Raw genomic sequence first — 27,829 nt, 5'->3', positions numbered from 1 at the left:
GAAGCCTTTTACATTATTGTTTGCACTAATCCCAGCTTGTCCTTAAATTTTCCTGTTATCATCTCGCACAAGTTTAAGCTTATGGATGTGTCCTTTTTGATTTCCTGTAATTGAATCATACAGTTGGAAGGCTCATCAGAAGTCATCTAATCCTCTCTGCTTCCACCATTAGACTGTGCTAAAACATTTAAGATAGCCACCCAGTCTGTTTTTGAGGGCCCAGACCACTTCATAATGTAATCTATTCCATTGGTTACCAATAGGAGATGCCTACTATCGAAACTGAAGCTGCCTCCCTGTATTTCAATCAATTGCTAGGGAAACAGAGAATAAATCCACTCCCAATCTATTGCATGTCAATCCTTGAAGCCCCTGAATGTTGTTTCTGCCAAACCAAACTTTTGTTCCCTATCTTGATAACTGTTCTCTCTTAACTTACTCTGATCTGTCACTTTTAAAAAAGATTTGGTGCCCAGAACTCAACGTTCAAAAGTGGCCCTGATCAAGGGAGAAAGTAGTTGCTTTCCAAAATAGAATTTGCCCTTTCAGTAGCAGCATCACCTCACTTGTGCTCTATTTAGATCCCAGGTCGTTTTCATATGTATACTAACAAGCAAGTTATTCTTTTAAAAAAAAATGTATTTATTTGCATACTATCTTTATTATTTTTACAGATAACGTGAGCTGGCAAGCATATCCAACACACCTTTCTCCTATTTTCCCTACAACAACCCTGTGAGGTGACTTGGGCTGGGAGTTTCCCCTATCATGTGCCTTTATTTTTTTAGTTCCCAGATATAGGACTTCATGTTTCTTAAGTTGGCTCACTTTTCAAGGCTGTTAGATAAATTAGTCTGGCATTTATTTGTGATGAATTGTTGGCTTTTATTGATTCATTCACGTTGATGCATTCCTATCAAAGTGCTCAGAAATGTTTCAACAATCTATTCAAAAAACGTGCCAATATCTATGTCAAGTTTCAATAAGGACAGTTGCTTTTGCCATCTTACCAGTACTCCAAGCCAGCATCCAATTAGAACAGCTGTATAACATAATGATGTCCATTTTTGCTGCCATTATGTATCCTTTAAAGAAACCTCAAATGCCTCCTGACTATGGTCCATTTTTCTTGTCTTTAAACTGGCTAGCATGTGCCCACCTTCTCCTGAATTACTATGAATAAGAGACAGATTTCTCTTCTGATCCATCTTTATTTGTAAAAGTCCAGACATAAAAACTTAACATTTCTTTAAAAAACCTGAACAGGCACGTTAAAAGCTACTGTTATTTTCCACCCCAAAACCTGGACTACATTAACACTACCCATTTTTTTCCCATTGCATTACTTTTCTTCATTCTCAGTTGCTTTCATCCTCCAATGTTTCCCTCTTCCTGCATTTCAGGTGCAAAAGAATGGAATGGAGGTCAAGAGTGCAACTACCTCTAGTCCAGCAGACCTTTAGTAATAGGTTTCTTTTTCCACCCAGCCTACAGGAGAAAAACAAAGACATCAAGTTGAATATGTCATGGTTTAAATAACAGGTTATTCATTAATATCCAAAACAAATTAAAGAACACAAAACACTGAGCTCTAAAAGCACAGGTGAATAAGTCAAATATAGTGTTATAATTTAAATTTATGCCCACACCTGGGCTTCCAAGATACTAAAAGGAGCCTGTCACATTCATAAAGATGATGGTAATGATTATTGTTTTTATTACATCATCATCATCACTCTAATATTAATATTAATAATAAATTATTGTTAATAATAATAATAATAATAATATATTTGTTCCACGCCTGAAATCTTAAGAGAGCTTTCTAGATTAGCATAAATCTATGGCACACTAGAGTGTTGTTGAGTAAATAAATAGTTGCTTACCTCCAGGGCTACGTCTGATGATTAGTTTTCTTACTTCATCATAGACAAAGATGAGGAGAGAATAAGGGAAAGCGCAAAACCACCATGAAGGTCTGCAAAGTTAAAAAAAAAAAGTTGTAGTACATAGCTGTATAACATAATTGATGGTTAGCAACAAAAGCTCAGTAGCCTCAAAAACATATAATTCAGAGGAAGCCCAGACCCATAGTTCCCTCTAAGCTGAGCAGTGAGCAATCGCTCACTTAAAAATCATCATCAACTCAGAGTTGTTCAAACCTGCCCAGAAGCCGAGAGGGAAAGAGTGAGAGGGAAGGAGAGAGAGAGGAAGAGAGGAAGAGAGAAAAACAGATAGAAAAAAGAGAGGAAGGAAAAGAGAAAGAAAAAGAATGGGAGTAAGGAAGAGAGAAAGAAAATCAAAAACTAGCTCAACTATTTAAGTGGCATTTTGATATTGATAGAGTTGCCCTATTATGAGCTCACTGTTATAGACACACAGTACAGTATTTTATTTTGAAATTCTCTGAGGCAAAACAGGGTGGGTTTTTTATTTGTTTGTTTGTTTGTTTATTTATTTATTATTTCTGTGCCGCCCAGTCCCGAAGGGACTGCCGCTCAGACACTATACTTTTCCGCCCACCCCAAAAAAAAATTAGAGGGAACACTGCGACCTATCACAATGCATCACTGAATTAAATATGATCAAAATTGTGCTAAATCCTGTAATAGCAACTGAGGAATAGATGTGCTAATCATCAATTTCAAACGCCCAACATTATTCAAGTTTATTACTTACTTCAATGGGTACATTCTCAAGGCAACACCCATTCCTGGGCAATAAGAGAGGAAGGCAGCAAGAGCAGTTTCTTCAAAGAGACCAAATATTAAGATCTTGTTTCTGTGGAAGAATTTAAGAGATCAAACTTGGTCTTGCAGGCTCTTCAGCTTGCAAAAACATTTTTCAAAGCCTGCTGGCTTATATTATTTGCAAGTTGTGTGATATTCAACAATGCAAGGGCCACATGAAAAAAATGCCCTTGTTAAGAGTCTGCTACTTACTTCATTCCTTGCTGGAAGACAGAATTCCTTCTGGTCTTACAGATAATCAAGTCTGCCCACTGTACCACCACAATGCTGACAAAGAATGCTGTGTGGCAAGTGAATTCTACAATTTTCCTTTGCTCATAAGTCTAAAGAAGTTTAAGAGGAAAATAATTGGTTACTGAATTTCCTTCTTATTACCAATGAAACAAGGAATCAATGGTTTAGTAATGTCTGGCAGTAGTCTCCTTAAACTAAACAAACTCACCCATTGCTGTCCATAGCTGTCCTCCACATCATTTACCCACCGGTCATCCCACAACACTCTAATCCCCAGTAAACTGGATGGCAAGAAGCCGTTCTCTGCGAGGATTACAAAGTATGTGAAGAAGCCACCCAAGGCTTGGATCATACCTAAATGGATAAGACAGAGGTGAGAAAATGTTAGCAGTACATTCCAAACACACATTTCAAAAACGTGGGCATCTCTTTTGTGTATTGTTTTAAAACCATCTCATGAAACTGAAAATATCTCACCATCTTCCAATTAACATAAGTGTGAATCATTTTTGTAGTACACATTTATCAAATGATCTATTTGCATAAACACTTATTAAGGATGAAATAGCGACTACTGCTGTACTGATCTTTGTGAAAAAATATACAAGACTGCAACTTTCCAAATTTCAGTGAAGTCTATCTTCATCATGTTGAAGGACTACAGTTTTTCGAAGGTCTCTTGCACAACTTAACTGTACAGAGGGCTATGCAAGATGGCCATTCCAGGAACCATCACTGCCCTTTTATAGGTACCTCCCACCCAGCTGCTAACTCCTAGTCCCAACCTCCAGTTGGTTCCCATTTCCCTCCCGGTCTCTTACTTATACTCACCTTTCCCACTGAAGAATTCACCTGCCCTTTCCCTAAATGTACAAATACAATGTACCTCCTTTTGCAGTTTTCCTTAATGATGTTAGTTTTCAATGTTATTAGCACTCTAAATCCCTATAGCAGTGGTGAACATATGGCACGGGTGCCACAGGCGGCACATGGAGCCATATCTGCTGGCATACAAGCTGTTGCCCTAGCTCAGCTGAAATGTGCACATGTGTGCCAGCCAGATGATTTTTGGCTCACACAGAGGCTCTGGGAGGCCGTTTTTACCCTCCCACAGCTCCAGGGAAGCCTTTGGAGCCTGGGAAGGGTGAAACACGAGCCTACTGGGCCCACCAGAATTTGGGAAACAGGCTGTTTCTGGCCTCTTTAGGGCCTTGGGGGGGGGGGAAGCTGATTTTGCCCTCCCCAGACATTGAATTATGGGTGTGGGCACTCGCACATGTGTGATAGTGTGTGCCCACACCTCTTTTGGCATTCGAGGAAAAAAGGGTTCGCCATCACTGTCCTATAGTATACAGATCATGATTAATGAGTCTTCATATCAGCCATAATCCTAACTAGATTGCTATTAGTAATCGCATTTTTTAGTGTGAGAAGTGTAAGAGTGCACACCTTCCCTAGCATGTGAGGAAATACAGAGAGCTGCAAACCTTATCAGTAGAAACTGATCTCTGAAAACTAGTCCAGACTGCTCTGGATACTTCCATAGATGTGGCATCAAATTTCAAGGTGATGTAAGCCACATTCTATATGTGAAGTTAGAAAATTTGTCACAGTGGATATTGGGGTGGGGGTTCAGTTTCCCCAGATCCCTCCCCCAAGTCAAATTCAAACGTGTAAAATATAACTTGGGGCAGGGGAAGAGAAAAATGTACATAGGAGAAATGCAGAATAGTATGAATGGCACGTCCTGCACTTATTTTAGATTTTATGTTAATTCTTCCAACTTTCCTGCTTACCTTCTATTAAAATAACACAGTATTTTAAAATGTTAGCCATCTCTTTTCCCATGTAAAGCATTTGCTGGATTTTTGAGCATTTGTCCTTCCACAAAAAACTCACAAAAAGAGGAGATACAAGTGGGTTCCTCTCTGCTTACCAATCTGACCATAAGCCATGCTAATTAGCCTTTCGTTCACCAGCTTGTCTGTCTTGGAGTTTCTGGGCTGTCTCTTCATGATGTCACTTTCTGCTTGCTCATATGCCAGAGATATTGCAGGAACCTTTGGAGCAGGAAAAAGAAGTTGCAGAATTAAATTAAGCTCCACAGGCTGTAAGCTGATTCATATATGAATCAGTATCATCTGCACTGAAAAACTATTTGGCCTCACTGCAAAAACTGTGCAACAGAAGTATACCATATGTCTCATTCTATGGGGTTGAGCGGATTAGTTGCAATATTAATTAATACATTTTACTAACCATATCAGTGCCTAAGTCAATGCATAAGATGGTGACTGTCCCCAGCGGTAGAGGGATGTTGGCAATTATGAAGATAAGGAAAGGTGTAATCTCAGGAATGTTACTGGTCAAAGTATAGGCAATTGATTTCTTCAGATTATCAAAAATCAGGCGACCTAAAAATAAAGAGCACTTTAAAATGAAAGCAAATAGAATATTGTCATGCATTTGAGGCCAACCTTCCTTCTTGCACAAACTCCTAAGAAAACAAAACTTAACTCACTCTAAGGCAGTGCTTCTCAATTATTTTCTCTTATGCCCACCCCCCTCCCAGGAAGAAGTAAACATCTCTCTCACACACACAAACTCTCCGATCTGGGCTCCAATGGAATTTTGGGGTTAATATTTATTATTTTACTTAATATAAGCTGCAAGCAAACTATTGGCTGGGGAAGGCTGCACTACTCACTTTCCTGGGACTAAGTCCCATAGAAGTCGGTGGAGCTTGTTTTTGGTTAGGGAAATCAATTGAGAGGGACCACACATATTCCCTAAGGTCACACATGCCCCCCGCCCGGCATCACCTGCCCCACTATTTGAGAAACTCTATGGAAAGAAGATGAGGGAAAATCCCCTGTAGCAGAGCATACATTATCATAAGGCAGATGGAAATTTAGCCAACTGACAAAGGAGAACATGTCTACTTTTCCAAGTACCAAACAGGGAGCTTTATATTCTTCTTTAAAAGCACACACAGAATTTGGGGACTTGGACTATAACATGGAAGAAGAGGAGGGAGACCAAGTTCTTCAATTCAGAAAACTGAACTAGGCACTTACCTTCTTCAACTCCAGTAACAATAGAAGCAAAGTTGTCATCCAGTAGAATCATGTCAGCTGCCTGTTTAGAGACATCTGACCCAGCAATGCCCATAGCAACACCAATGTCTGCCTTTTTCAAAGCAGGGGAATCGTTCACACCATCTCCAGTGACAGCTACAATAGCACCCTGAAAGATTAAAACAAACTCTTTTTTTCTAGACACTTCATTTCAAGGACAGCCTAGGTTTTTTTCTCTTTGTGAGTTTGGGGAGGGCACAGTTTAGTGTTAAATGACATGACTGACGCTGAGAGACCAGACTGAATCTCCAACTAAAAGTATTTCAGATATTCTCATCTGAAGAAACCTACTGCCAGATAGAAATGGATATGCAATTATAAAGCAGTGAGGCATCAGGAAGCTATGCGGCGCAGATAAAAGGGAAAAACCCATTACTGAAAGCATCTAAACAGACACAGGACACCAACTGTCAGGGTTTCATTATACACTGATAATCAGAAGCTGGAGAGGGTAGATCACTTTCAAAGTCTTTTACCACTCAGCCTTTATATAGAACATTGCAAGGATCCCCTCTGCTTACCTGCCGTTGGCAGCCTTCTACAATGATAAGCTTCTGTTGTGGAGATGTTCTCGCAAAGACTATTTCTGTATGATGTCTCAGAATATCATCTAGCTGTTCACTGGTCATATCCTTCAAGTCAGACCCATGAATCACACAGGCTTTGGCATCTCTGTAATTTAAAAGGTGGCATGTTGAAAAAGTTGCAAATTATTCCTTCAAACTTTGCTTTCCAGTGAAAATGAAAATATATCCTTGAAGTCCCAGGCCTCAGTGACTATGCCCTTGTATTTTTCTTGACAATACACTGATAGTGTTTTGCTAACTGCCCTCTTCCAGTATTCAATTTCCTAAATCTAACCAACGATCTTGAAATTATCAGGTCATGCCCCAACCAAGTATTTACCGGTATTCAACACATTGAATACTGGAGATGGTGTGAACGATTCCCCATAGCCTCACATTGCTTTGTGCTCCCATCTAATGAAGCAGTGCTCTCCCCCCATGCGGCACTGATCTTGTTTTGCCTTAGGGCTCTGAAAATAGTTTTCTGTGCATGCACAGCCCATGCCCAAACCCATTTTACTTCATTTGAAACCTAGGACAGTCAAAGCAGTCCATGTTTGGACTCTGCCAAACAGGCTGAACTGAAGAAGGTGGCAGCTTCACCACAAAGATTTGCTTGTTTTGGGTTTGAAGCAAACATTTTCACTTTGTGTGTACACACCCTACTTCGCTTCCAAACCTTCAGAATGACCCAGCTGACTAAAACAATTAAATAATGTAAACAGCTTTGAGTCTTAAAAAAGGAAACAAAATAATATTCAAACCATTTTTCTCATATCCTATCAACAGATATTATTAAAATGCCAGAATAAGGAAATTGATTAGCAGGATTTCTCCAATCCCTCCCAGAGAAATGCTCCACATTTTTCACTCTAGCTGGTCCAATACCTGGGGTTGACCTGGTTGATAGGAATGTTGAGTCGAAGAGCAATATCTTCCACGGTCTCGTTTCCTTCAGAGATGATGCCTACACCCTTGGCAATAGCTTTTGCTGTGATGGGGTGGTCTCCTGTCACCATAATGACCTGCATAAACAAATCAACCTCAGCAAGTGCAATGGAGACAAGGCCTCAAAGTCTTTTCAAATGTCCTTCGCCTGACCTGAGCAGCAACAAATAAACTGGGACTGATGTCAAGTGGTTCAAGAGAAACAGAAGAATCAGCAATAACCCTAACCTTTTGAGATGGAAAGGGAATCTACCCATAGGTTCAGTTTATCTCCCCCCCCCCTCCACCAGCCTCATCCTTTATCTGTAAAGCTACCAAACATTAGTCCCCTTTTCAGTTATTTGGTGCTGGACGTAGCCTTAAATATTTGAGGAGAGGTTAGTGATACACTTTTACCTTTATTCCAGCACTTCTGCATTTGCCAACAGCATCAGGCACAGCAGCACGAGGAGGATCAATCATAGAAATTAAACCCACAAAACACAGGTTATCAACAGGGAAGTTCACATCATCTGTATCGAATTGGAAGTCTTCAGGAAACTGTTCATCAGGCAGAGACAGGTGGCAGAAGCCTGGAAGAAATGCCATTTTCGTTATTTGTAGGCAAAATAGACAAGGGCAGACATTGATTATTAATGATTAAGTTGCCCAATTTTGTTTGGGAAGGGTCTATGTATTTGACATGGGTACTTAGAAGGAAAATATTCAGCTGGGGACCTTTTCTGCTACAATACTGCACTGAATGCTTGACCATAACATCCAAGCCGTATCATCTTAAGTGACAGTAGTTCAAGCACTTCTCACTCACTGGCCAAGCATTTTCATTATAGTTTACAACCGTTTCATGCAATCTCTTGGCTATAAAGGTAAGCCAGCTATCAATGGGGTCCATAGGGATGGGGGTGAGGTGGGTAAAAACGAGGACCCAAATTGTTCGGGGCAATATGCTGACCCTGGAAACCGCTTAGAAAGCACTGCAAAGCAGTATATAAGTCTAAGAGCTATTGCTAGCTATAATTGCTATTGCTATTGTTAACTGCATTGCCCCAACTACCCTCTTACCTTTTGAGGGCCCTATAGAGCAGTGTTTCCCAACCTTGGCAATTTGAAGATATCTGGACTTCAACTTCCAGAATTCCCCAGCCAGCATTCGCTGGCTGGGGAATTCTGGGAGTTGAAGTCCAAATATCTTCAAGTTGCCAAGGTTGGGAAACACTGCTATAGAGATCATAGCTGACTAACAGATTATTCTGAGAGAAGAAGGAACAAACAAGAATTCGGTCAGGCATCTTACCCAGAACTCTTTCCCCCAGGCCTCCCAATTCAAGATAGGCATTCTGAAATGCATCTTTGGCCTCCTCATCCAAGGGAACTTCTTTTCCGTGCATCAGGATGGAACTGCAACGGTCGAGAATTCTCTCCGGGGCACCTTTCATCACCAACAGATATCGTGACTCTGACGAGTTTTGATTCTTGTGAATTGACAGCTGTATATTATTAATAACAACAGTGTTAAGTTAACTGCCTTTTGCATGATATTTCATACACTGGTTTGGAATAAGCCTTGCAGATGATAAACACAGAACGCAAAAGGACAGAACCCTCCCAGCCAGAGCTATAATCCAATTGGTGCATAATTATCCTAAATGGGTTTGAGGAAAACAGCAACACAGCCCAACATAAATGATTCTGAATTTGTTCCCAGGGAATGCCTCCGTGCAAAAAACAAGGATTTCTTACCTGGTATTTATTGGTAGAGTTGAATGGGATCTCCACTACTTTGGGGTTCTTCTCCCTCAGTTCCTTGACAGATCCACAGCAAAGTTCAATGCATTTTAGGAGTGCAGATTCAGAAGCGTCTCCTGCCACTGCTCTCTATCAAATGACACAGCAATTCACAGTAAGGATTTGAAATATTTTGAAGACAACCCCCCTTGTTATTTAAGCTTAATTTTAAGCTTAATTTTGAAGACAACCCCCCTTGTTATTTAAGCTTAATTTTATCATCAAGGCATATTTCAACATTCTCTGAAATAAAACCATGTAGGCTTATTATTTTTAAAAAGAGGCTAGTGTTAAGTAGAAATTAACAAAAGTAAATATTTTTGCAGCAATACTGTAAAGAGAAGATAGGCAGGCTTGATAATAATTATAGAATGGAATGGAATGTGCTCAGCACAAAGAGGGGGGCATAAGCCATCTGTAAATAACTTTTTAAAAACACACAATACTCAAGTCCCTTTTAAGTTCTTTTTTCAAGTAACTTTTAAGTAGTTAAAATGCAAGTTCTCTTATTGGTGCTTGCCTATAAGTAGTTTGTTTTGCTGATAATACACCAGACTTGTATCAACTCAATTTCATTAAAATTTAAGGCAATCCAGAAGGCTTAGATGATGGAGCATTATTGGATTGATAAATTCCATGTGTTTGTTGACTGCCAAGATGAGGCAGTTTGTCCAGCACTTTGCAAACCACAAGACCTAATTACCTATCCAGTGCGGGTTTTTCCTCAGTTTAGGGGGCATATTTGTACTGTCCTTCTTGCATCACTGTTTTAAAAAAGCTTATTTTCAGAAGGAACTTTCTTCTGTCATGGATAGAATTTTCAATAGATTATTATTATTTTTTTATCTATGCACAAACTTGTGAACTAAATTTCCATTCAAGTTTTTGGTAACCCTAATAAACAACACTGCATGTCATAACAGGGGGTGTTAAATTGGATTTCTTCAAGGGCTGGATCAGCATTGTAGTTCTCCAGGCTGGTGGGGTGGAAGCAGGCGGAGAGAGGGGGAGGAAATGGGACAGAAGCCTCCTACACCATCCTGCAGGCCAAAATGGGGCACAAACCACATGTGGACCCCCTCTGCCCTGTTTCCAGCCTGAACAACCTCCTGCAACCTACTGTCCAAAATTGGGGGCTGGGGGGGGGCTGCCTCTTTTTCACCCTCCATGGCCTCCAGCAGCACTCAGTCAGCCAAAAATGGGCTGCATGGAGACGATATGCAACCCATTTTGGCCAGCACAGGCACCGCAGGCTAGTCTTTCAATATTTCCAGGCCAGCCCTACAGGCTGGAGTTAAGCATCCCTGAGTTTGAGTTTGAAACCCCTGCCATAAGAGCTTATAAACGAGGGAATGATGTTCATAATGAAGATGTTGCAATGTTTCCTTTTCTATTAGGAAAAACATTCTATTTTCCAAGATGCCTTTTCTTTATGCTGCTTCACAGTAACTGCAAGGCCACATATAGTAGACAAATGTGTGCAGCTATGGCAACTGAACCAAGGGATTAACTCACCTTCAAAATGGGAACATTTTCTTGGTTAGCCTGAAATACGGCCCGGTTACATAATCCTGCAATCTTGGCTAGAGCAGTCCATGTTGGAGATGTTCTGTCAAAAGAAGCACCTAAAAGGAAGGAACCCATATATTGTACACAATTCCGTGTCCAAATGAGCACACAATACTTCATTTCCTCTGTCACAATTTCCCATTGTTTGGTTTAAAGCTATCATGCCAGGCACAGTGGAGCAAAGTCCCTTCACAGGTTAAAAGCTTACATGCAGAAGAAAGATCCCTTCCTGGTCCACCACAGCTCTTAACAATAGCTGTAGGACCTCAGGCTCGATTAATTACCAGCTTCTACACTTTGAGACAAACTGCAACCATTGCTTCTGTATCTAGTAGTAACCATTTTAGGTCTATTCTTCTAGACATAAGCAATTAGGCTTGTGAAGAACTTCCTGGGTAATGCATTTGTTTATACCATACATCAGTGATGCTGAAATTTTTTGGCTCGAGTGCCAAAAGGATGCAGGTGCATGCCCAAACTCGCAATGCAATGCCCTCCCCTACAGATGCACACAACCCCCGCATGCACACAGATCTCATTGAAGCCTTTGGACTTCTGCTAGGGCCCATTAGGCTGTTTTTTTGCTCTCCCCAGGGTTCAGAAAAGCCTCCTGAAATCTGGGGAGAGCAAAAAAACAGCCCAACCAGAAGTTTGGAAACAAACTTCTGGGCCCATTGGCCCATTTTTTGCCATCCCCAGGGTTCAGGAGGCTTTCCTGAAGCCTGGGGAAGAGCAAAAATGGTCGAAAATCAGCTGGCCAGCGTGCACACAGGGCAACACCTCATGTGCCTTCAGATATGGCACCATGTGCCACCCGTAGGTTCGCCATCACTGCCATACATGCTTTACTGATCTTTTTAACAATAGTCTGTGGATTTATTTATGTAGCCTGTAGTATTGCAACCCATGTTGCTATGTTAGTTGATTACAGTAAAAGCAGATGCTAGGCTGCTTATATGAAAATACTTATTACAATAGAAGGAAAATAATTATATCATTTCAAAATATATGGAAAAACACACTGAATAAATCAATTTTCTCCCTGTTTTTCATTTTCAATTAAATATGTTGGCTAAACAATATTTAGTGTTGTCTTTTCCATAGTGGTTTATGAAGAATGAAGGATAAACTGATAACTTGATTTTGTTTTCCATCGATTTTATGGGAAAGATAGGGGGAATTTTATTTATTATTTATTTATTATTTATTTATTTATTATTTAGATTTGTATGCCGCCCCCTCTCCGTGGCATACAAATCTAAAGTCACTGTGTTAAAGTCACTGTGTAAGAAACAATACTCTATTCTCTATTATGTAGGGATGACAACGGTTGGGGAAAACCGTGATATTATAAGTCTTCAGAAAGCAGGATGAAAAGTATTGCAAATTCTGGTGAGACTTATTTCCAGCTCTTTATCCTTTCATTATAGTGACTTGGTCCTCTCCTTTGTCCATGTAAGTAGAGAGAAATACGGCTCTTCAAATGACAAGATTTCATGATTAATAGAATTTAGGGGTTTTTTTCTCTGCAATTAAACAATCAACAAAATAATATCCTTCAAACAATGATCAACGTTTTTCAAATATATTTTATGCTTAATATTGTGCTTTAACGTGAGGTTTTCTGTTCTGAAAAACCCTGTTTTTAAATGATTGTTTCAGATGAATCTAGATCAGTGTTTCTCAACCTTGGCAACTTTTAACATGGCTTCAACTCCCAGAATTATCTAACCAACATGGCACGGTTGGCTGTGTAATCCTGGGAATTGAACTCTACCCTTCTTAAAGCTGCCAAGATTGATCACTTATCAAGATTGATTTAAAACCATATGTGAAGCATTGCAAATGTATTCCTTTTGGCTATTGTGGAGACTAGAAAGCTAGGCTACAGGCCTGAACAAGTGTTATCTTGAACTATTAGCAGAAAGTAGCACCAAATTATCTCTTACAGAAATCAGGCAGCTTACCACTCTGGTTTTCTGTTGTGTCGGCTTCATGGATCTGGTTATCGAACCACATGTGGGCAACAGTCATGCGGTTCTGAGTCAGGGTGCCTGTTTTGTCAGAGCAGATGGTAGAAGTAGAGCCCAGAGTCTCCACGGCTTCTAAGTTCTTCACAAGACAATTCTTACGAGCCATGCGCTTGGCTGTGAGTGTCAGACATACCTACAAAATGAAGAAAATGGAGGTGAAGGCTGCCTTCCACCACAGTTGATATTCTGTCAGATCTTTTGTTAGGAAGAGTGTGCTAATCTCTTTAAGGCAACTTACTGTCACTGTAGCAAGCAGACCCTCTGGGACATTGGCAACAATGATGCCGATAAGGAATATCACAGCTTCTAGCCAAGTGTACTCGAGGATTAATGAGAGGATAAAAAAGGAAACACCCAGGAACACAGCCACACTAGTAATTATGTGGATAAAATGCTCAATCTCCACAGCAATGGGAGTCTTTCCCCCTTGCAACCCAGAAGCCAATGTAGCAATGCGGCCCATCACAGTTCGGTCACCAGTGTTGATGACTACACCACGGGCAGTACCTGAAAATCACAAGAAGGATGGTAATTAAACTCTCCCTTCTCTCTTTGTTATCTGCAATGCAAGCATAATACACAATTTTGTCTTTCAGCACAAACAAGGACATGTTTTCCAGTCAAATAGTTCAAAGATATGTATAGAATAGAATAGAATTCTTTATTGGCCAAGTGTGATTAGACACACAAGGAATTTATCTTTGGTGCAGATGCTCTCAGTGTATTAAGAATGTTTTATAACCTTTTATTTATTTTTGTTCTTTTTTGTCCTTGCAAAACTTTATAGGTTTGCATATAGGAATGATAGAAGATTCCTTGACAAAGCTTTCAAGCATAGCTAGAGAAATGATATTCCAGCAATATCGTGTTTCCCTGAAAATATGTCCTACCCCGAAAACAAGCCCTAGCCTAATTTTCACGCCTGTGCTTAATATAAGCTCTACCCCAAAATAAGCCCTAGTTAAGTCCTGCCTACAGTCTAGCTGTACAAGGTGGGGTGAGGTGCAGGCATAAAATCAAGCTCCCAACATGCCCTACACACAGTTACTTTAGGACTGCCACAGCCAGGTCTCCCATGCCCAGACACGTTGTGCCGCTGCTTAACTTCTTCTGTGGCTGCTCGTGGCCGGACGCCATGTGGCACATCAAGCTCATTGGCACAAGGCTCATTGCGCTGCTGCCACCACTCAAATCCGCAATGGCACAACACACCATGCAGCCTCCTGCCATGAGCAGTGGCTCCAGTGTGACTCGTCAGGCAGTGTCTGGCTGTAAGTGGCTGCAAATGGCCATAGAAGCCAGGCAGTGATGCAACCGATGCCGGGGTATGGGATATGGCTGTGGTGGTCCTAAGGTAAACGGGTAAAACATCCCCTGAAAATAAGACCTGGTGCTTATTTTGGGGCCAAAAAGAAAATAAGACCTGGCCTTATTTTGGGGGGAACATGGTATATTCATACTTTAGTTCAAAAAGACATTAAAAAAAACAACTGCTACCACTCTTTACAAATTAACAGCCATCAGTTCTAAAACGTGCTAATAGAAGACATGCTTTCTAAGATGTTTCCTAATTTCTCCTTGAACAATCTATCATTTCTAGATCTGAGAACTGCCATATCCTAACAGCCTTGTTGGTCAAATATTAGAAATTATATTTACCTTCAACACAATTAGTGGAAAAAAATGCAATATTTCTGGTCTCTAGTGGGTTATCACTTGTACAATCTGGAGACCTTGTCTGAGGTTCTGATTCACCTGTGAGAGATGAATTGTCCACCTGCAGGAGAAAAAGTGCATATGTGGTTTTATGGAGACATTGGGTGATGCCATGCCTGGGTCCTCTGTGGGTCATCCAGTACAGTCTTTTCATTTTCACTCCTTTAAGATATACATACCTTACATCCATTAGCCGAAATTATTCTCAAATCAGCTGGGATTCTGTCTCCACCCTTCACCTCCACCAGGTCTCCAACAACTACGCCTTCTGCATTGATGCTCAGTTTCTCCCCATTTCGGATTACCAAAGCTTGCTGAAAGAAGAAGCAATGTTCAGTGACTATATAGGATAACTCCACACTTCCAATATGTGATCAAAGATACATTAAAAAATTGAACATATAAAATTATATAGGAGTATTCTCAAGTAATTCAGCAAAGGTTTAGAAGCAACTTTTTATAGTAGGATAAGTAATGATAGAGCAATCTTAGCATCAAATAAAATACTGTGTGTGTGTGTGTGTGTGTGTGTGTGTGTGTGTGTGTGTGTGATATTATCTTTCAATGGATAGGGGACTATAAATGCCCCACCTGTTTGTTATATGTTTTGCATTTTGTGTGTATTCAATAAAAATAATAACAAAAACTATAACTATAACATGTACTTTTTAAAAAATCTTGAAACTTTAGCACTTTCATACCTGAGGCACCATGTTTTTGAAGGACTCCATGATCTTTGAACTCTTTGCTTCTTGGTAGTAAGAGAAGCACCCAGTTATGATGACAACAGCAGACAGCACAACACCTAGATATAACTGCAAGTATATACAAGTATATGTGACTCAGTCTTTTAAGTGATATTATTTACTCACACAAATCTCTGTAAATTTTGCTCTCTGAATTTGCAACATTAATTGTATGTAGGCACTTATTTTTACAAAAATGTTCCCAACGATTATGCTGATGAAAATAATATAAGAAGAGAAGAATTTAAAGAAGAAAAAGCAAGACAGCAAGCTATTTTCAGGTCAGAGGGAGAAGGGGCCATAACTTAATCTAATTCTTAAATTAAACAATGAGAGAAACCGGTTGTGAAATTTAAAATGTTGATGTTGAAGTTGGCCCACCCTAAACGTAGCTGGTAATGCCACTACAAATACACAAATCAAGCTTTTGGAGGCAGATCATAGATGTGTCATGCAGAAACCTGAATTCAAAGGGCAAAATGTAATTTGAGCATGTGTAGTGAATATGTAGCACTTGCAGGGACCATCTTAAAATAACTCGGCTTGAATCACTGATTTCTATAGTTGGGAAAAGTGGCATCTGGTTTAAGGTGAATTTATGGGTGATACACAAAAAATCTAAATCACATTTTCAACTCCCATCTGGATTGCTCCATAGCCTTAGATCAGTGGTCATCAACCAGTGGTTGATGAGAAAATTGTGGTGGTCTGCAGGAAAATTATTAGCATTTTTAATATTGCACTAAATCAGGAGTCCTGCTTCTCGGTCAGATCCAAATTGAACTCAACCAGCTGTTTTATCAACTCTTTCTCGTGGTGGTTGCTTAGATCCAGCAACTGCTTCCTGTTGGGGCCCTAAGAAGCCCTGGCAGGGACATGAAGAGTGGCTGGCAGGGGAGGGGTGAATAGAGACCATTGAGGCACCCCTCAAGATGAGTGACATAGAATTGGCCATGCCCACCCAGTCCCATGACCACCTAGCCATGCCCACCCACCCCACCGGTTATTAGGCAGATCATATTGGTGTTCCACGGAATTTAAAATTATGAATTTAAGGGTCCCTAAGGTCTGAAAGGTTGGTGACTCTTGCCTTAGATCATATCCACCATGTTTATACTTACTCCAAGCAGAAATGACAGCCATAACCAATAAGGACAAATCAAAACTTAAGTTCTTTATGTTTTCATGAGAATATATCCTTCCCCCAATCTGGGTTACAGTGAGTAGAAGTAAAATCTTCCAGGAACCTCTTCTGACAGACATATAACCTCAAGGCCCACAGCCAATGTGTTGACTTATCGGGCCATCATGATTTCCCATGATATCTAAACTGGGCTATTCAGTTATACCTCTCATTTTCAATCCCCTCCCCACCTCACCGCACGTACATGGTCATTATTAGGCTCTTCTCCTGTTGCAATATGAATACCATACGCCAGAAAACACAGAAGAGCTCCAATCCAAAGCAGAAGGGAGAAGCCTCCAAAGAGCTGCCGGCAGAATTTAACCCATTCTGGGGTTGTGGGAGGGGGAGTGAGAGCATTAGGGCCATCTCGAGCCAGGATTTCTGTAGCCCGCGCAGCAGACAGTCCCTAAGACACAGAAAGAATAAGAAATTCAATTACAGAAAATGCAACATGGAGGTTACTAGAAAGAATTATAGTTGTCACATTGTAATATAGCAGAGTTGCTTTCTTAAATAACAGAGAAACATGTCGGTTTTTCACTCATTCATACTTTCAAAACAACTTTTTCCAAATAGCCATAGTCATTGAAAAATTTGTTCCTTTTACCTATTACAATTATTTGAATGTTGCCTGCTTGAGCTATTTCAGCATATAATAATAGATTAAAATGCATGAAATCCAAAACATTAAAAACATTAAATCTAAAAAATAAAAAACCTGTTGTCTTCCAATACTAATAAAAGACCACAGTCCTTAAAGTACATGAACTGACATTGTATTCCTCCCAGTACAAGTGTTTTGTACATTCAAAGCAGAAAATGCCATCCAAAACTGACTAACTTACCCGGCTGAGATCAGTTCCATATTTGCGATGAAGTTCATCAAGGCTGAGTTTGTGATCATCCTGCAAAGTGAAAAAGACTAGTGAAGCCACATTAAGGTATCCAAGAATATCATCAATATATTGATGGAGTTTAAGCAGAACAATTATGGGAAAGAATTCCAAGTTGATAAACAAATTAAGTTTACCTGAAGTTTAAGCCTGGGTGTGCTAAGGGAGAAGGCACTATATGGTGTCAATTACCAAATTACCATTTTTACTACCCTACATCCAGAGTTTTGATGACAGTGAGATGGCAAATTCTCTAAGCCAATTTGGAAAACTATTAAAATCATCATAGATCCAAAATGGTCTGATCCAAGATAGTCAACTTAAAAGTCAGAAAATTGACAATTCTTGACAGCCCAAGCATTATGTTAATTTCCTCATCTCTACTGTGTATAAAAATTCTTCTTACCAGTGCAACTTCTTTTTTTAGTTCATCCAAATCCCTTTCTTTTTTTCCTTTTTTCTTCTTTGATGCATTCTCAGATGTAGCTGCAGGTTCATACTTGTCACGTCCAGTCTATAGGAAAGTTAGAGACACAATGAACCAGGTCAGTTTTTATTTTATTTTAGTGATTTATTTGAATTTATTTACTACCCAATTCCAACTGACTAATCCATGCAGTTGTGCATTCTCAATTTCTAATCAGCCTTTCAGACCTTTAGACAGAGGTTCTAATGCTACTTCTCCTCCTCTGATATTTTTGCTCGTTTATGTAAAAAATCCTAAGAACAATCAGTATAGAATACTCAATCCTTCTCAAATTTCACAATGTATTAAAGACAATGGCCTATCTATAATGTGCCACAAAAGCCTACTGCATATGTCACAAAACAAAATCACAAGACCTTGTTCGTAAAGCTTTATGCGTAAAGTAACAAACAAAAAGTAATGCTTTTTAAAGTGCTTATTCTACTGGCTCATTTCATTCATGAAATTACCGATAATATAGTCTGCTTGATTACAATGTAGCCTGCACAGCTAATCACAGGTAAAACAAATAACATCATACAATTACAGTCATGGTATTAGGCTAATCACTTCTGGATAAGGAAGTAATTTAATAAAAAATAAATAAATACATCATACAATTTAATTGGGTTTAGGTATTTTGTATTGTTTTTGTATGTTGTAAACTGCCCTGAGTCCTTGGAGAGGGGCGGTATATAAATCCAATAAATAAATAAATAAATAAAATAAATAAATACATGCATACATACATACATACATACATACATACATACATACATACATACATACATACAAGAAGCCTTAGAAAACATTTTTGGCTACACATTTGAAGTTAGAGAAATGGTTCTTTAATCTTACTGTACCATTTGAAATGTTGCAGGATCCAATTCGGGTCAGTCATTGGGACCAGAGGGTTAGTCTTTCAAGCTTTGGACTCATGCTGGAGCCCATCCTGAGGGAATTTCTCAGAGAAAGCTCAAAAGACAAAACGTCTGATCCTAGCGAGCGACCCAGATTTCAATCCTGCAACATTATCCTGCGACACGTATACTTCATATTCATTCATTTGGAATATATTTCATGTAATGGGTAAATGTAATGTACTCTTACACATAAATATTTCAGCCCTAAACATTTCCTTTTTCAAGAAACATCCTATTTTGAAAGGCAGCATGTACATTTTTAAGTTAAATCAAATGCAAATGTTAATACAAAATTAATTAGTTCTGCATCTTATTATTTGAACTGCAACTGCCTTATGTATAATGCCTTTGTTTCAGGGTGATTAAGTTGTTTTTAATCCATTTTTTCTTAAGAATGGTCAGTTTCTAAGACCAGTATGTACAAATATTTACAAATCCTATAATGAAGGAACAAACCTTAAACTGATCAAGATAGGACATTTAAATAACTATTTTTACCATATCAAATAGACCATGAGGAGGAAGAATAAAAAGATCTCAGGTCGTTTTGAACTTAGCCACGATTTTTACTCAAATTCTGCTCCAAGGACTTTCCTCCCTCTCCCAACAGCTATTATTTGAAGAGAATGTGAAAACTCTTACACATAATACTGACTGCATTCCAAGGACTGGGACGGCATAGATGGGGTGGCCTCTTTCCCATTCCTCTCTAGGCATCCATCCCCCCTCTAACGGCTGCTTGCAGGGTCCTGCCTGGATCCTGATAAAAACTCTTCCTAGTCTTTACCGCGTGACTCCTGACTCACAAATGCTCTACTTCACACATACTTTATTTCACAAAATAGAGCGAAGGATTTAATTAACGTTTCAAATTTTTATTTCTTGGCATATTCCTCAAAGGAGAAGCCTTAAGAATGGAAGTGCTGAGATTTAAAATAGTGGAAAACTACATTCCCTGCTCCTCCTGTTGCCTAAGAAGGTAAACAGAGCCGCTCGCACTTTTAAACAAGTTGTGGAAAATCTAAGTCTGGTTGCCAATGGTATCCTTCAAAAGTTTTTTGCAGAGGTTAGGTTATTATCAAGAGAAAATGGAGCCCAGATAGGAGGGATAATACTTTGTTCATGTTTTTCACATACTCAGGGCTATGGAACATATAAAGCCCTTCATGGCATCGGACCAGAATATCTCCGGGACCGCCTTCTGCCACATGAATCCCAGCGACCGATTAGGTCCCACAGAATTGGCCTTCTCTGGGTCCCGTCAACTAAACGATGTCGTTTGGTGGGTCCCAGGGGAAGAGCCTTCTCTGTGGCGGCCCCAACCCTCTGGAACCAGCTCCCCCCTGAGATTAGAACTGCCCCCACCCTCCTTGCCTTTCGTAAACTCCTTAAAACCCACCTCTGTCATCAGGCATGGGGGAATTGAGACATCTTCCCTGGGCCTATACAATTTATGTATGGTATGTTTGTGTGTATGTCTGCTTTAATAGTGGTTTTTTAAAATGTTTTTTAAATTATTAGATTTGTCTTGAATTGTTTTATTGTTGTTGTGAGCCGCCCCGAGTCTACGGAGAGGGGCGGCATAAAAATCTAATAAATAAATAAATTTGGAAGAGCACTGAGAGCCAGAATGGGACTTTTGTTCCTGTATTGTTTCCCTCCTAAAAAGAGGGGAAGGGGAAAACATTTCAAAAAAGAAGCTATTTGGAAGAATGACATTTCGGTTATCCTAACTGCTTATTTTAAATACAAGCAAAAAATCTTAGGTTATCATCAGATAAGGACACAGGAAACTGCTTCAGTCAAAATCACTTTATTCCTCACATACACACACACACTTTAAAAGTGAGCATAATCCACCATTGTTATTTTAATCTTTCTCCTCTGCCTCATCATTTCCAAACATACATTCCTCCCTTGAACTACTGGCCTGAATCTAAACTCTTTGCGTAATATCATGGCTGACCAATTGCTTACAAAATTTTCTGCATCAATATATGCTGATATTTAATTTAGATGAAGCACTGGAGTAGCACTTACCTACTTCCTTACTATGCCATTCAATCAGCAACAGGGCACTGTACTGGACACAATTAATCAGGAGGATAAAGTCTTATTTAATCCATTAGTTTCTGGTAAATATGCAAGAAATTCCTTCAATTAAGATCAAGCCTGGGCAGAAGCGGGGTGAGGAAGCCTGCAACCAGGATTTCATACTGAAACATTAGTCCATGATTGTGTATGAGGAAGGAAAATGGATCCAAGTATTCAATGAAATACAGCAAGGTTGCTTAAATTACCTGACGCACAGTAGATTTGTTAATTAAGATCTTCAGTATTAAAAGATGTGCTTACTCATGTGATATATTCACCCAAATGGCAAAGTCTGTCCATACATGTAATTTTAGAAGTACAGTCAAAACATTTACTTATGCAAAAAATATGGTAGTGCTGTAACTCAGGCTATGCAAAACAATATTACACACCTAGCCAAGTTGCATTTCAATTAGATAGACACTATGAAAATTTTAAAGATGTCAAGATTTCTTCCACATTTTAATGATTTGCAAAGTTAACAATGTGCTCAAACCAAAACATGGAGGGGGGGAGGTGTAGGAGGGCTATTCCTTCAATCTGGACAAGATAAGAACAGAGAGAAGACCAGAACAAAGTCCCTGGGAATCTGTTCTGTTATTATAATGACGTCATAAAAACAGGCTCTCAAGCAGACTTAGAAACGCTACTGTTCTCTAGTCTCAGAAACACTTGCAGAACAATTACTTTTGTATGGTGATTCACTTTCCCCCTAAAGACAGGAAGAAAGAAAAGCTACAAATACTTTTTTTCTGAATTACAGGGCACAAAGAAGGGATGTGCAGCATTCTAGACTCAAAGCAGAAAAGATGCTTTGGAGGGAGGTGGCTATGTTGACAATGTCTCCTTCAAGTACAGTATTCTCTAGGGACACATGGCAACTACAGTATGTGGAAAAAAGCTTTTTTTAAGGTGGTGCCAGCCTCCTCTGCAAAGCACTTTTTCTTTTTGATATCCCAAGTGTGATATGTCCCTAGAGGATGCCACTGTTTGAGAAGCCCAGACAAAAGATTAGCGTTCAGTCACAACAAGGCTAGTGTACAATGAGGAAACAAACCTGAGAACAAGATTTCATCCAATCCGAGCCAATATTAATCTCTTTTAATTGGAGCTTTTAGCCTTACCACAAATTATTTCAGAGACAAGGTCTCTCTTTCACTGTGTGGACTGAACTTTTTCCCCTGTAAAACCCCACAAATTTGGCTTACAAAGACCACACAAATTATAGACATGACTCTGCAGGAAAGTGAGCTAGTATTTTCTTCCATGTGTGTGTTTGTGTGCTTGCCTACCACAAACTGGATTGACAAACATTTATTGTAAGTCTTAGAATGTTGACAGCCCAGACTTTGGGACTGCAAAACAGGCTGCATCCCTCTACTATTCCTCAGCAGAATTACACTGCCTCTCTTGGCTGCCTTGTCTTGAAATAGCCACGCCTTTTCCCAATATTGCACAGCAGCTGCAATGCAGAGGCAACCAGGAGAACCCAGGAAAAAAGGACTCTCTTTACAGAGCTGCAGATAGAAGCTCTATGCTTTGAAGCCTCTTTTTATGCTTGGATCCAAACAATCACATATCCCAGTTTAGACCAGCAAATCAATCCCAAGACTATAACATAAGACTGGATAGTTTACCAAAACAAAAACCAAAAAACAACACACACCACATCCTGGAAGAACACACACCACATCCCCAAATCACCTTCCTATCATAGCTCTGAAAAATACATAAAGTCATATCAAACTTGATGTGAATTAGAAAACTTCCTTTTTCTATGCCTACTTTTGGTTGCCACCAGGCACAATTTTTTAATGGTTTCAAAACTAAAAATAAGGGATTTCCTTAGAACAGAGAGGCATGACTCCTAATATGAGGTCGAAAGCCACCTACATGTACAAACTGGAAAATAAGGATATGCACAATTCTGCCTGAAACAACACGTTTGAGGGGGCTGTGCCTGAACCAAAACATGCATAATTGAGGTGCTTCAGCTCATGTGTAGAACAAGAGAAGAGCTGTTTTGCTCTAGGCATGGCCTGAAATACAATTATCCTGGGAAGAACTGGTTTGAGGAGGAGGAGCCCAACCCCTTGGTGATGGCAGCTGGGGGGGGGGGAAGTGCTGAGAAGATGAGGCCAAGAGGGTCAATTGGAATGTGCTCACCAGGACATTGCAAATGGTGGCGGTAGCAACAACCATGAGGAGCGAGAGGAAAGAGCTAGGAAGGGTGGAGTGCAGTGCAAGTGGGCCAGTCGAATATGCCACTCTGGCAGCTGCTAAAAGAAGCAGGGGTGGTCCACGTCAGCCTAACCCACATCTACTTGCACCATCCAGATACTGCTTCACCTGAACGGACCTCTGTACAACCATAGTGTTCTGAGTTTTTGATTCTGCCAAACCATGGCACATTTAAAAATGATTTGGCAGGATTTCTGGGGTACAATGATTGGCTCCAGATCAAAAGAGAATCTAATTTTCCATTACATTCATAACCCTATTGGGGGGAAAGGACCTCATTTCCACAACAGGCTTCACTGCACCTGCTACAATCTTCAGTTTCAACCACAATTGAAATCACCCGGTTTTATATTACAATAAAGTATTTTACAACCTGAGAAGGCATTATTCTGAGCAGTTCAGTAGCCACCTCATAAATGGTGTATCTATACAGTATTTACAATTTTCTATTTCAGGACTTTCTAATATAATATTACTGTAATTCCATCCAAAAAAGAAGCATTTTGTTTCTACATAATTTTTAGAATGCATATTAGCAGCCACTGTCTACATGCAGGCCCCCCCCCCCCCTTTAGCTCTTAAAGTTCCCAAGACAAGTATGGAGGAAACTGAAGTAAAATTGTATTAAGCCTTTGACACATTTCACAGAATTGTAATACCAGAAAATTAATCCCTTTAAGCAGCAAAAAGCCCCACTCCATTGCATCACCCCAGGGCAGTCCAATGTTCGTTCTCCCTTCCCAGAGTATGACAAGTTCTTTTCGCGACAAGTTCTTTTTGAAGACGGACAAATTGCTGTTCAAAGCTCATCCCACTGCTCTCTTTTGGGTTGCCTGAAGTGGCATTTTTCAGATACAAATTATATTCTCTACAAAGGAATGAAAGGCCACTCCTGTGTTCCAGTGAACCAGAAGCTTGCAATATTTCTAGGCTGGGGGGGGGGGCACATCTAAATTGACTAAAATGGAACTATTACTTATGAGTCAGATTTTCTCTTCTTTGATAGCTTCAGGTAAAGTGGGCCTTACTGCATTTGTTTCTTTCCTTTCGTTTGTTCAGGCCACAACGCCTCTTCTCATGCTACTGCTACAGCTGTATACTCTCCATTTGTAATACAATACATAAGCACAAAAGGTATTCTCCCATATCAGTCAATATTTTGATTTGTCTAGTACACCAGCATTGCCAGAGAACAGCTTAAGTGAACAAAATCAATAATTTTTACTTATTTGGGGGGGGAGGGACATAATGGGAGCTCCTCCCCCAATAATTTCCCCCCATTTCAAATGCTTTCTATTTGCATAGTTTATGAACAAACAATAGGGATTTAAGGCAGCCATTTTTCACTTTATGCCCATAAAATATATACAGTACATTCAAAATATCTTTTTACCATGTGCTGTCCAGATTTTTATTCATTGTGCACTGTGCTTTAACAAATGTGGCTTATGAGACAATAGCTAAGTCAATGTAAGGAGATCACAACTGTGGAAGCTTATTCCCCTGGCAAAAATGATCCCTTGGTACAAGGTATTATCTTTAAACTTCTACAGAGAGCTGAAGATGTAGGACCAATTTACAGCACAAACACCTTGACTACGGTATTGTTATTTCATGCCCAAATGCAGCAATTAAATTTCCTTACTGTGTCACAACAGAAAGGCAAGTATACGCTCTCTCCCCCATACTCTCACTCATTTTCTTTTCTTACGACATAAACATGTTGATTTTTTAAAGACAAATTGCATAGTTTTTAAAATACGTTTTAAACAATTTGAATCTTGCACAAAAAAAAAAAAAAAAAAAGGAAGACTAACATGGACCAAGGACTATCTCAAGATCTGGACTAGAAGCACTCCTGAAATCAGTTTTTCCAAAATGTATGTTTTAACTGGAAAACCTGGAAGAGCTAAGATGATTCTGTACATTTGTAGGATGCCTCTCCCACTTATTTTGCTACATATATCAGCACTTGGATACATTAATATAAGCCATCAAGCTGCAAGATGTTTTGGATACATCTCTTGTCCCAACCATGCTTGGCTGAGCCTGATCAGACTTGTAAAAAATCAAAGCCCTTTTGACTAGGAATGTGCAAAATTTGAATTACCGGTAATAAAGATTTAGGTATGTTAGGGAGATTTCTGGAACAAACTCGTTCCCTCCAAAGTAAATCCTATGTTCTAGAAGTGCTTGATGGTATTCTGAGCACAGTGTTTTATGTAAAACATATCCATTCCTAGATTCCATTTCCAAGTCAATATTTTTTTTACTGTGTAAAAGCTTCCAAAACCTTTTCTGATTTTTAGATAGAAGAAAACAACTCTGATGATGCTAAGGAGAGCTTTTCAGGGTAATTCAGTATGTTACAGGATCATCATCAGTATGAAATTTCTCTTTGTGTACTACTTGTGGGAAACGGGAGGGAGAAATATTGAAAATCCTAAAAATAACTATAGTTAAATGCTAGAAAATCTTTTACTATTTTTTTAACTACCAAGAATTCATTTGAATGAATTCTTTAAAAATATGTTTGATTTTACAACCACCTCTTCTTTGATTTTTATGTTCCACTAATACAATTGCTTTGTTTTCTTCTCAGTGCTATAAAATACTTCCCTACAAAGAGATTTTAGTTACAGAAGGGGAAGGCCGTTCATGTGTCAAACAAAGGGCACATAAAAGTTGTCTTCCAACATAGCTCAACTACATATGGTTAAAACTGAAAATAGTGCACTCAGGAAAGAAAAAAAAGCTACTGGCTAACATCCATAACCTCAATTAAACGGGAAAGTTCCCATTTACATTTACAGTAATCATCTGTGCAGGAAAGCCTTGCAACTATACATGAATTGTTGCTTACGTAAGAACCAAACCCAAGGATCTCACTCACTCAAAGAAAAACAAGATAGGTTCAAGTACTTTTCCATTTCTCTGGTGTTGAAATACATATTCTTCTGAGTCTTTAGTATAGCATGATTGCTACTCTTTATTTAAAATCCAAATCTGACTCTTCTAAATCAAAGGTGATTTGCTGTGATTTGTTTAATGAAGTCAGTGCTAACAAGGAAAATCCTCAAACTACAGAATCTCAGCTTTGTTTATTTTACCAAGGAAGTAACAGAGCAATCAAAAAATGCTCTTACATTTCTTGCAATAAAGATACAATTTCATAGCTGCACAGTGAAATGAATTAAGCAGTATGGGAAACCTAAGTTCCCAAGCCTTAACTATTTGCACACCCTCCCCGCACCCCTGAAAGCTACCAATTGCTAATATAAAGCTAGGAATATACAGCTAGGAAGCTTATAAATGTATTAAAAATTTTACAGACAGACAAATCAAAACTTTCCATCATTTGCCATTCAGAACTATAGTAAAAAAAAAAATTGCGGCAGAATTTTAATCAATCCAGCAAATGCATACCTCGTTGGCCATTAACATTGTTTCCTCAACACAGCATAACTGCATAGAACTATCTAGAGGCAGTCAATTCTAATAAATTTGGTACATCTTCAAAACTATACTAAAACTGGACTTTTGGGGAACAATTGGCAAATTGAAAATGATTCCGCTGAGAGCTGAGCTAACAATTGTGCTGGAAGCTCTTTAGAATTCTTCTCATAACAAGGATCAGTTTTGGGATCATCCACATGATGTGACTGGAAGACAGTGGTCTCTGTTGAGTGACTTGGAGATGATGGGATGCCCTCAGTGATGATGATGCCCTCATGGTTGATGATGGAATGCCTTCATGGCTGGTGACTTTATGGATATTGGGTTTGTATACTTCTCTTTCTAATCATTTTTGGAAATTGCTTAGTAACTGTTCTTCAGCTATTTGGAACCTTTGGAATGACAGGTTTTGTATCATTCAGTGGGTCTCCTTCAAACTTTTATGAAAGACACTTTTAAGGCACGTTTAAGGTTTAAAGCTTTTTTTTTAGTGAAAGGGTGACTAGAATATTGATTCTGGAAAGTTACAGGCTAAGCACCCAGATGCGCTTGAAATAAGATTTTGGAATTTAATTACAAGAATCCTTCCTGTTGTTTTCAATTATTTTTTAAATTGATAGGATTGGACTTAAAACTCTAAAGGGATCCAGAATGAACTAAAGAATACTTATGTTTCACTTATTAATACAGAATGGAGCAAAATACTTTAACACTGCATATTTTGAAGGATATTGGTGAACAATGAATCCAGAAGTTAACCAACTTTTCTCATTTTTAAATCCATGTTTCATATCATTCTACATCTCATCTGATAAAACTTGTTCCACTTTCACAGCATGTTTTAAGCATGTCTATAATGGCAGATATTTGATCAAAGCTAGAACTAATATGTTTTTCATTTCTAGTAATTGACTTTTGCTGACTAGGACTTAAACAATGAGGTTTTAAAGAAGAAGAAAAATTACTTAAATAGTTTAAGAGAAAGTGATAAGTTACTAAAATTGTTTATACTTGTGTAAATACTTTCTTTGTATTTCTTTTCTTTCTTCTTACAATCTTTTTTCTTTTTCTGTTTTTTCTGCACAT

The 27,829-nt window shown here is 39.1% G+C and overlaps 1 protein-coding gene across 1 annotated transcript in view; it reads right to left on the bottom strand.

Moving 5' to 3' along the window:
* Positions 1–1,191: 1,191 nt before the first annotated feature.
* LOC139161983 (sodium/potassium-transporting ATPase subunit alpha-1) overlaps positions 1,192–27,829 on the bottom strand; it is a 29,074-nt gene continuing 2,436 nt past the window's right edge. The window contains exons 2-23 of the mRNA XM_070741870.1: positions 17,970–18,077; positions 17,516–17,575; positions 16,873–17,076; positions 15,440–15,553; positions 14,918–15,052; positions 14,682–14,799; positions 13,261–13,529; positions 12,957–13,155; positions 10,936–11,045; positions 9,376–9,510; positions 8,930–9,122; positions 8,032–8,207; positions 7,576–7,712; positions 6,643–6,793; positions 6,062–6,230; positions 5,244–5,398; positions 4,921–5,044; positions 3,193–3,338; positions 2,943–3,073; positions 2,680–2,781; positions 1,887–1,978; positions 1,192–1,488 (exon numbers count right to left, since the gene is read on the bottom strand). Of these exons, the coding sequence (XP_070597971.1) occupies positions 1,460–1,488; positions 1,887–1,978; positions 2,680–2,781; positions 2,943–3,073; positions 3,193–3,338; positions 4,921–5,044; positions 5,244–5,398; positions 6,062–6,230; positions 6,643–6,793; positions 7,576–7,712; positions 8,032–8,207; positions 8,930–9,122; positions 9,376–9,510; positions 10,936–11,045; positions 12,957–13,155; positions 13,261–13,529; positions 14,682–14,799; positions 14,918–15,052; positions 15,440–15,553; positions 16,873–17,076; positions 17,516–17,575; positions 17,970–18,077 (3,057 nt within the window). The 3' untranslated portion in view covers positions 1,192–1,459. The remainder of the gene's footprint in view (positions 1,489–1,886; positions 1,979–2,679; positions 2,782–2,942; positions 3,074–3,192; positions 3,339–4,920; positions 5,045–5,243; positions 5,399–6,061; positions 6,231–6,642; positions 6,794–7,575; positions 7,713–8,031; positions 8,208–8,929; positions 9,123–9,375; positions 9,511–10,935; positions 11,046–12,956; positions 13,156–13,260; positions 13,530–14,681; positions 14,800–14,917; positions 15,053–15,439; positions 15,554–16,872; positions 17,077–17,515; positions 17,576–17,969; positions 18,078–27,829) is intronic.

This window comes from Erythrolamprus reginae, chromosome 2 (genome assembly GCF_031021105.1).
Source record: "Erythrolamprus reginae isolate rEryReg1 chromosome 2, rEryReg1.hap1, whole genome shotgun sequence".
In the NCBI taxonomy this organism is placed as follows: domain Eukaryota; kingdom Metazoa; phylum Chordata; class Lepidosauria; order Squamata; family Dipsadidae; genus Erythrolamprus; species Erythrolamprus reginae.
This window is presented reverse-complemented; position numbering and strand designations above follow the sequence as displayed.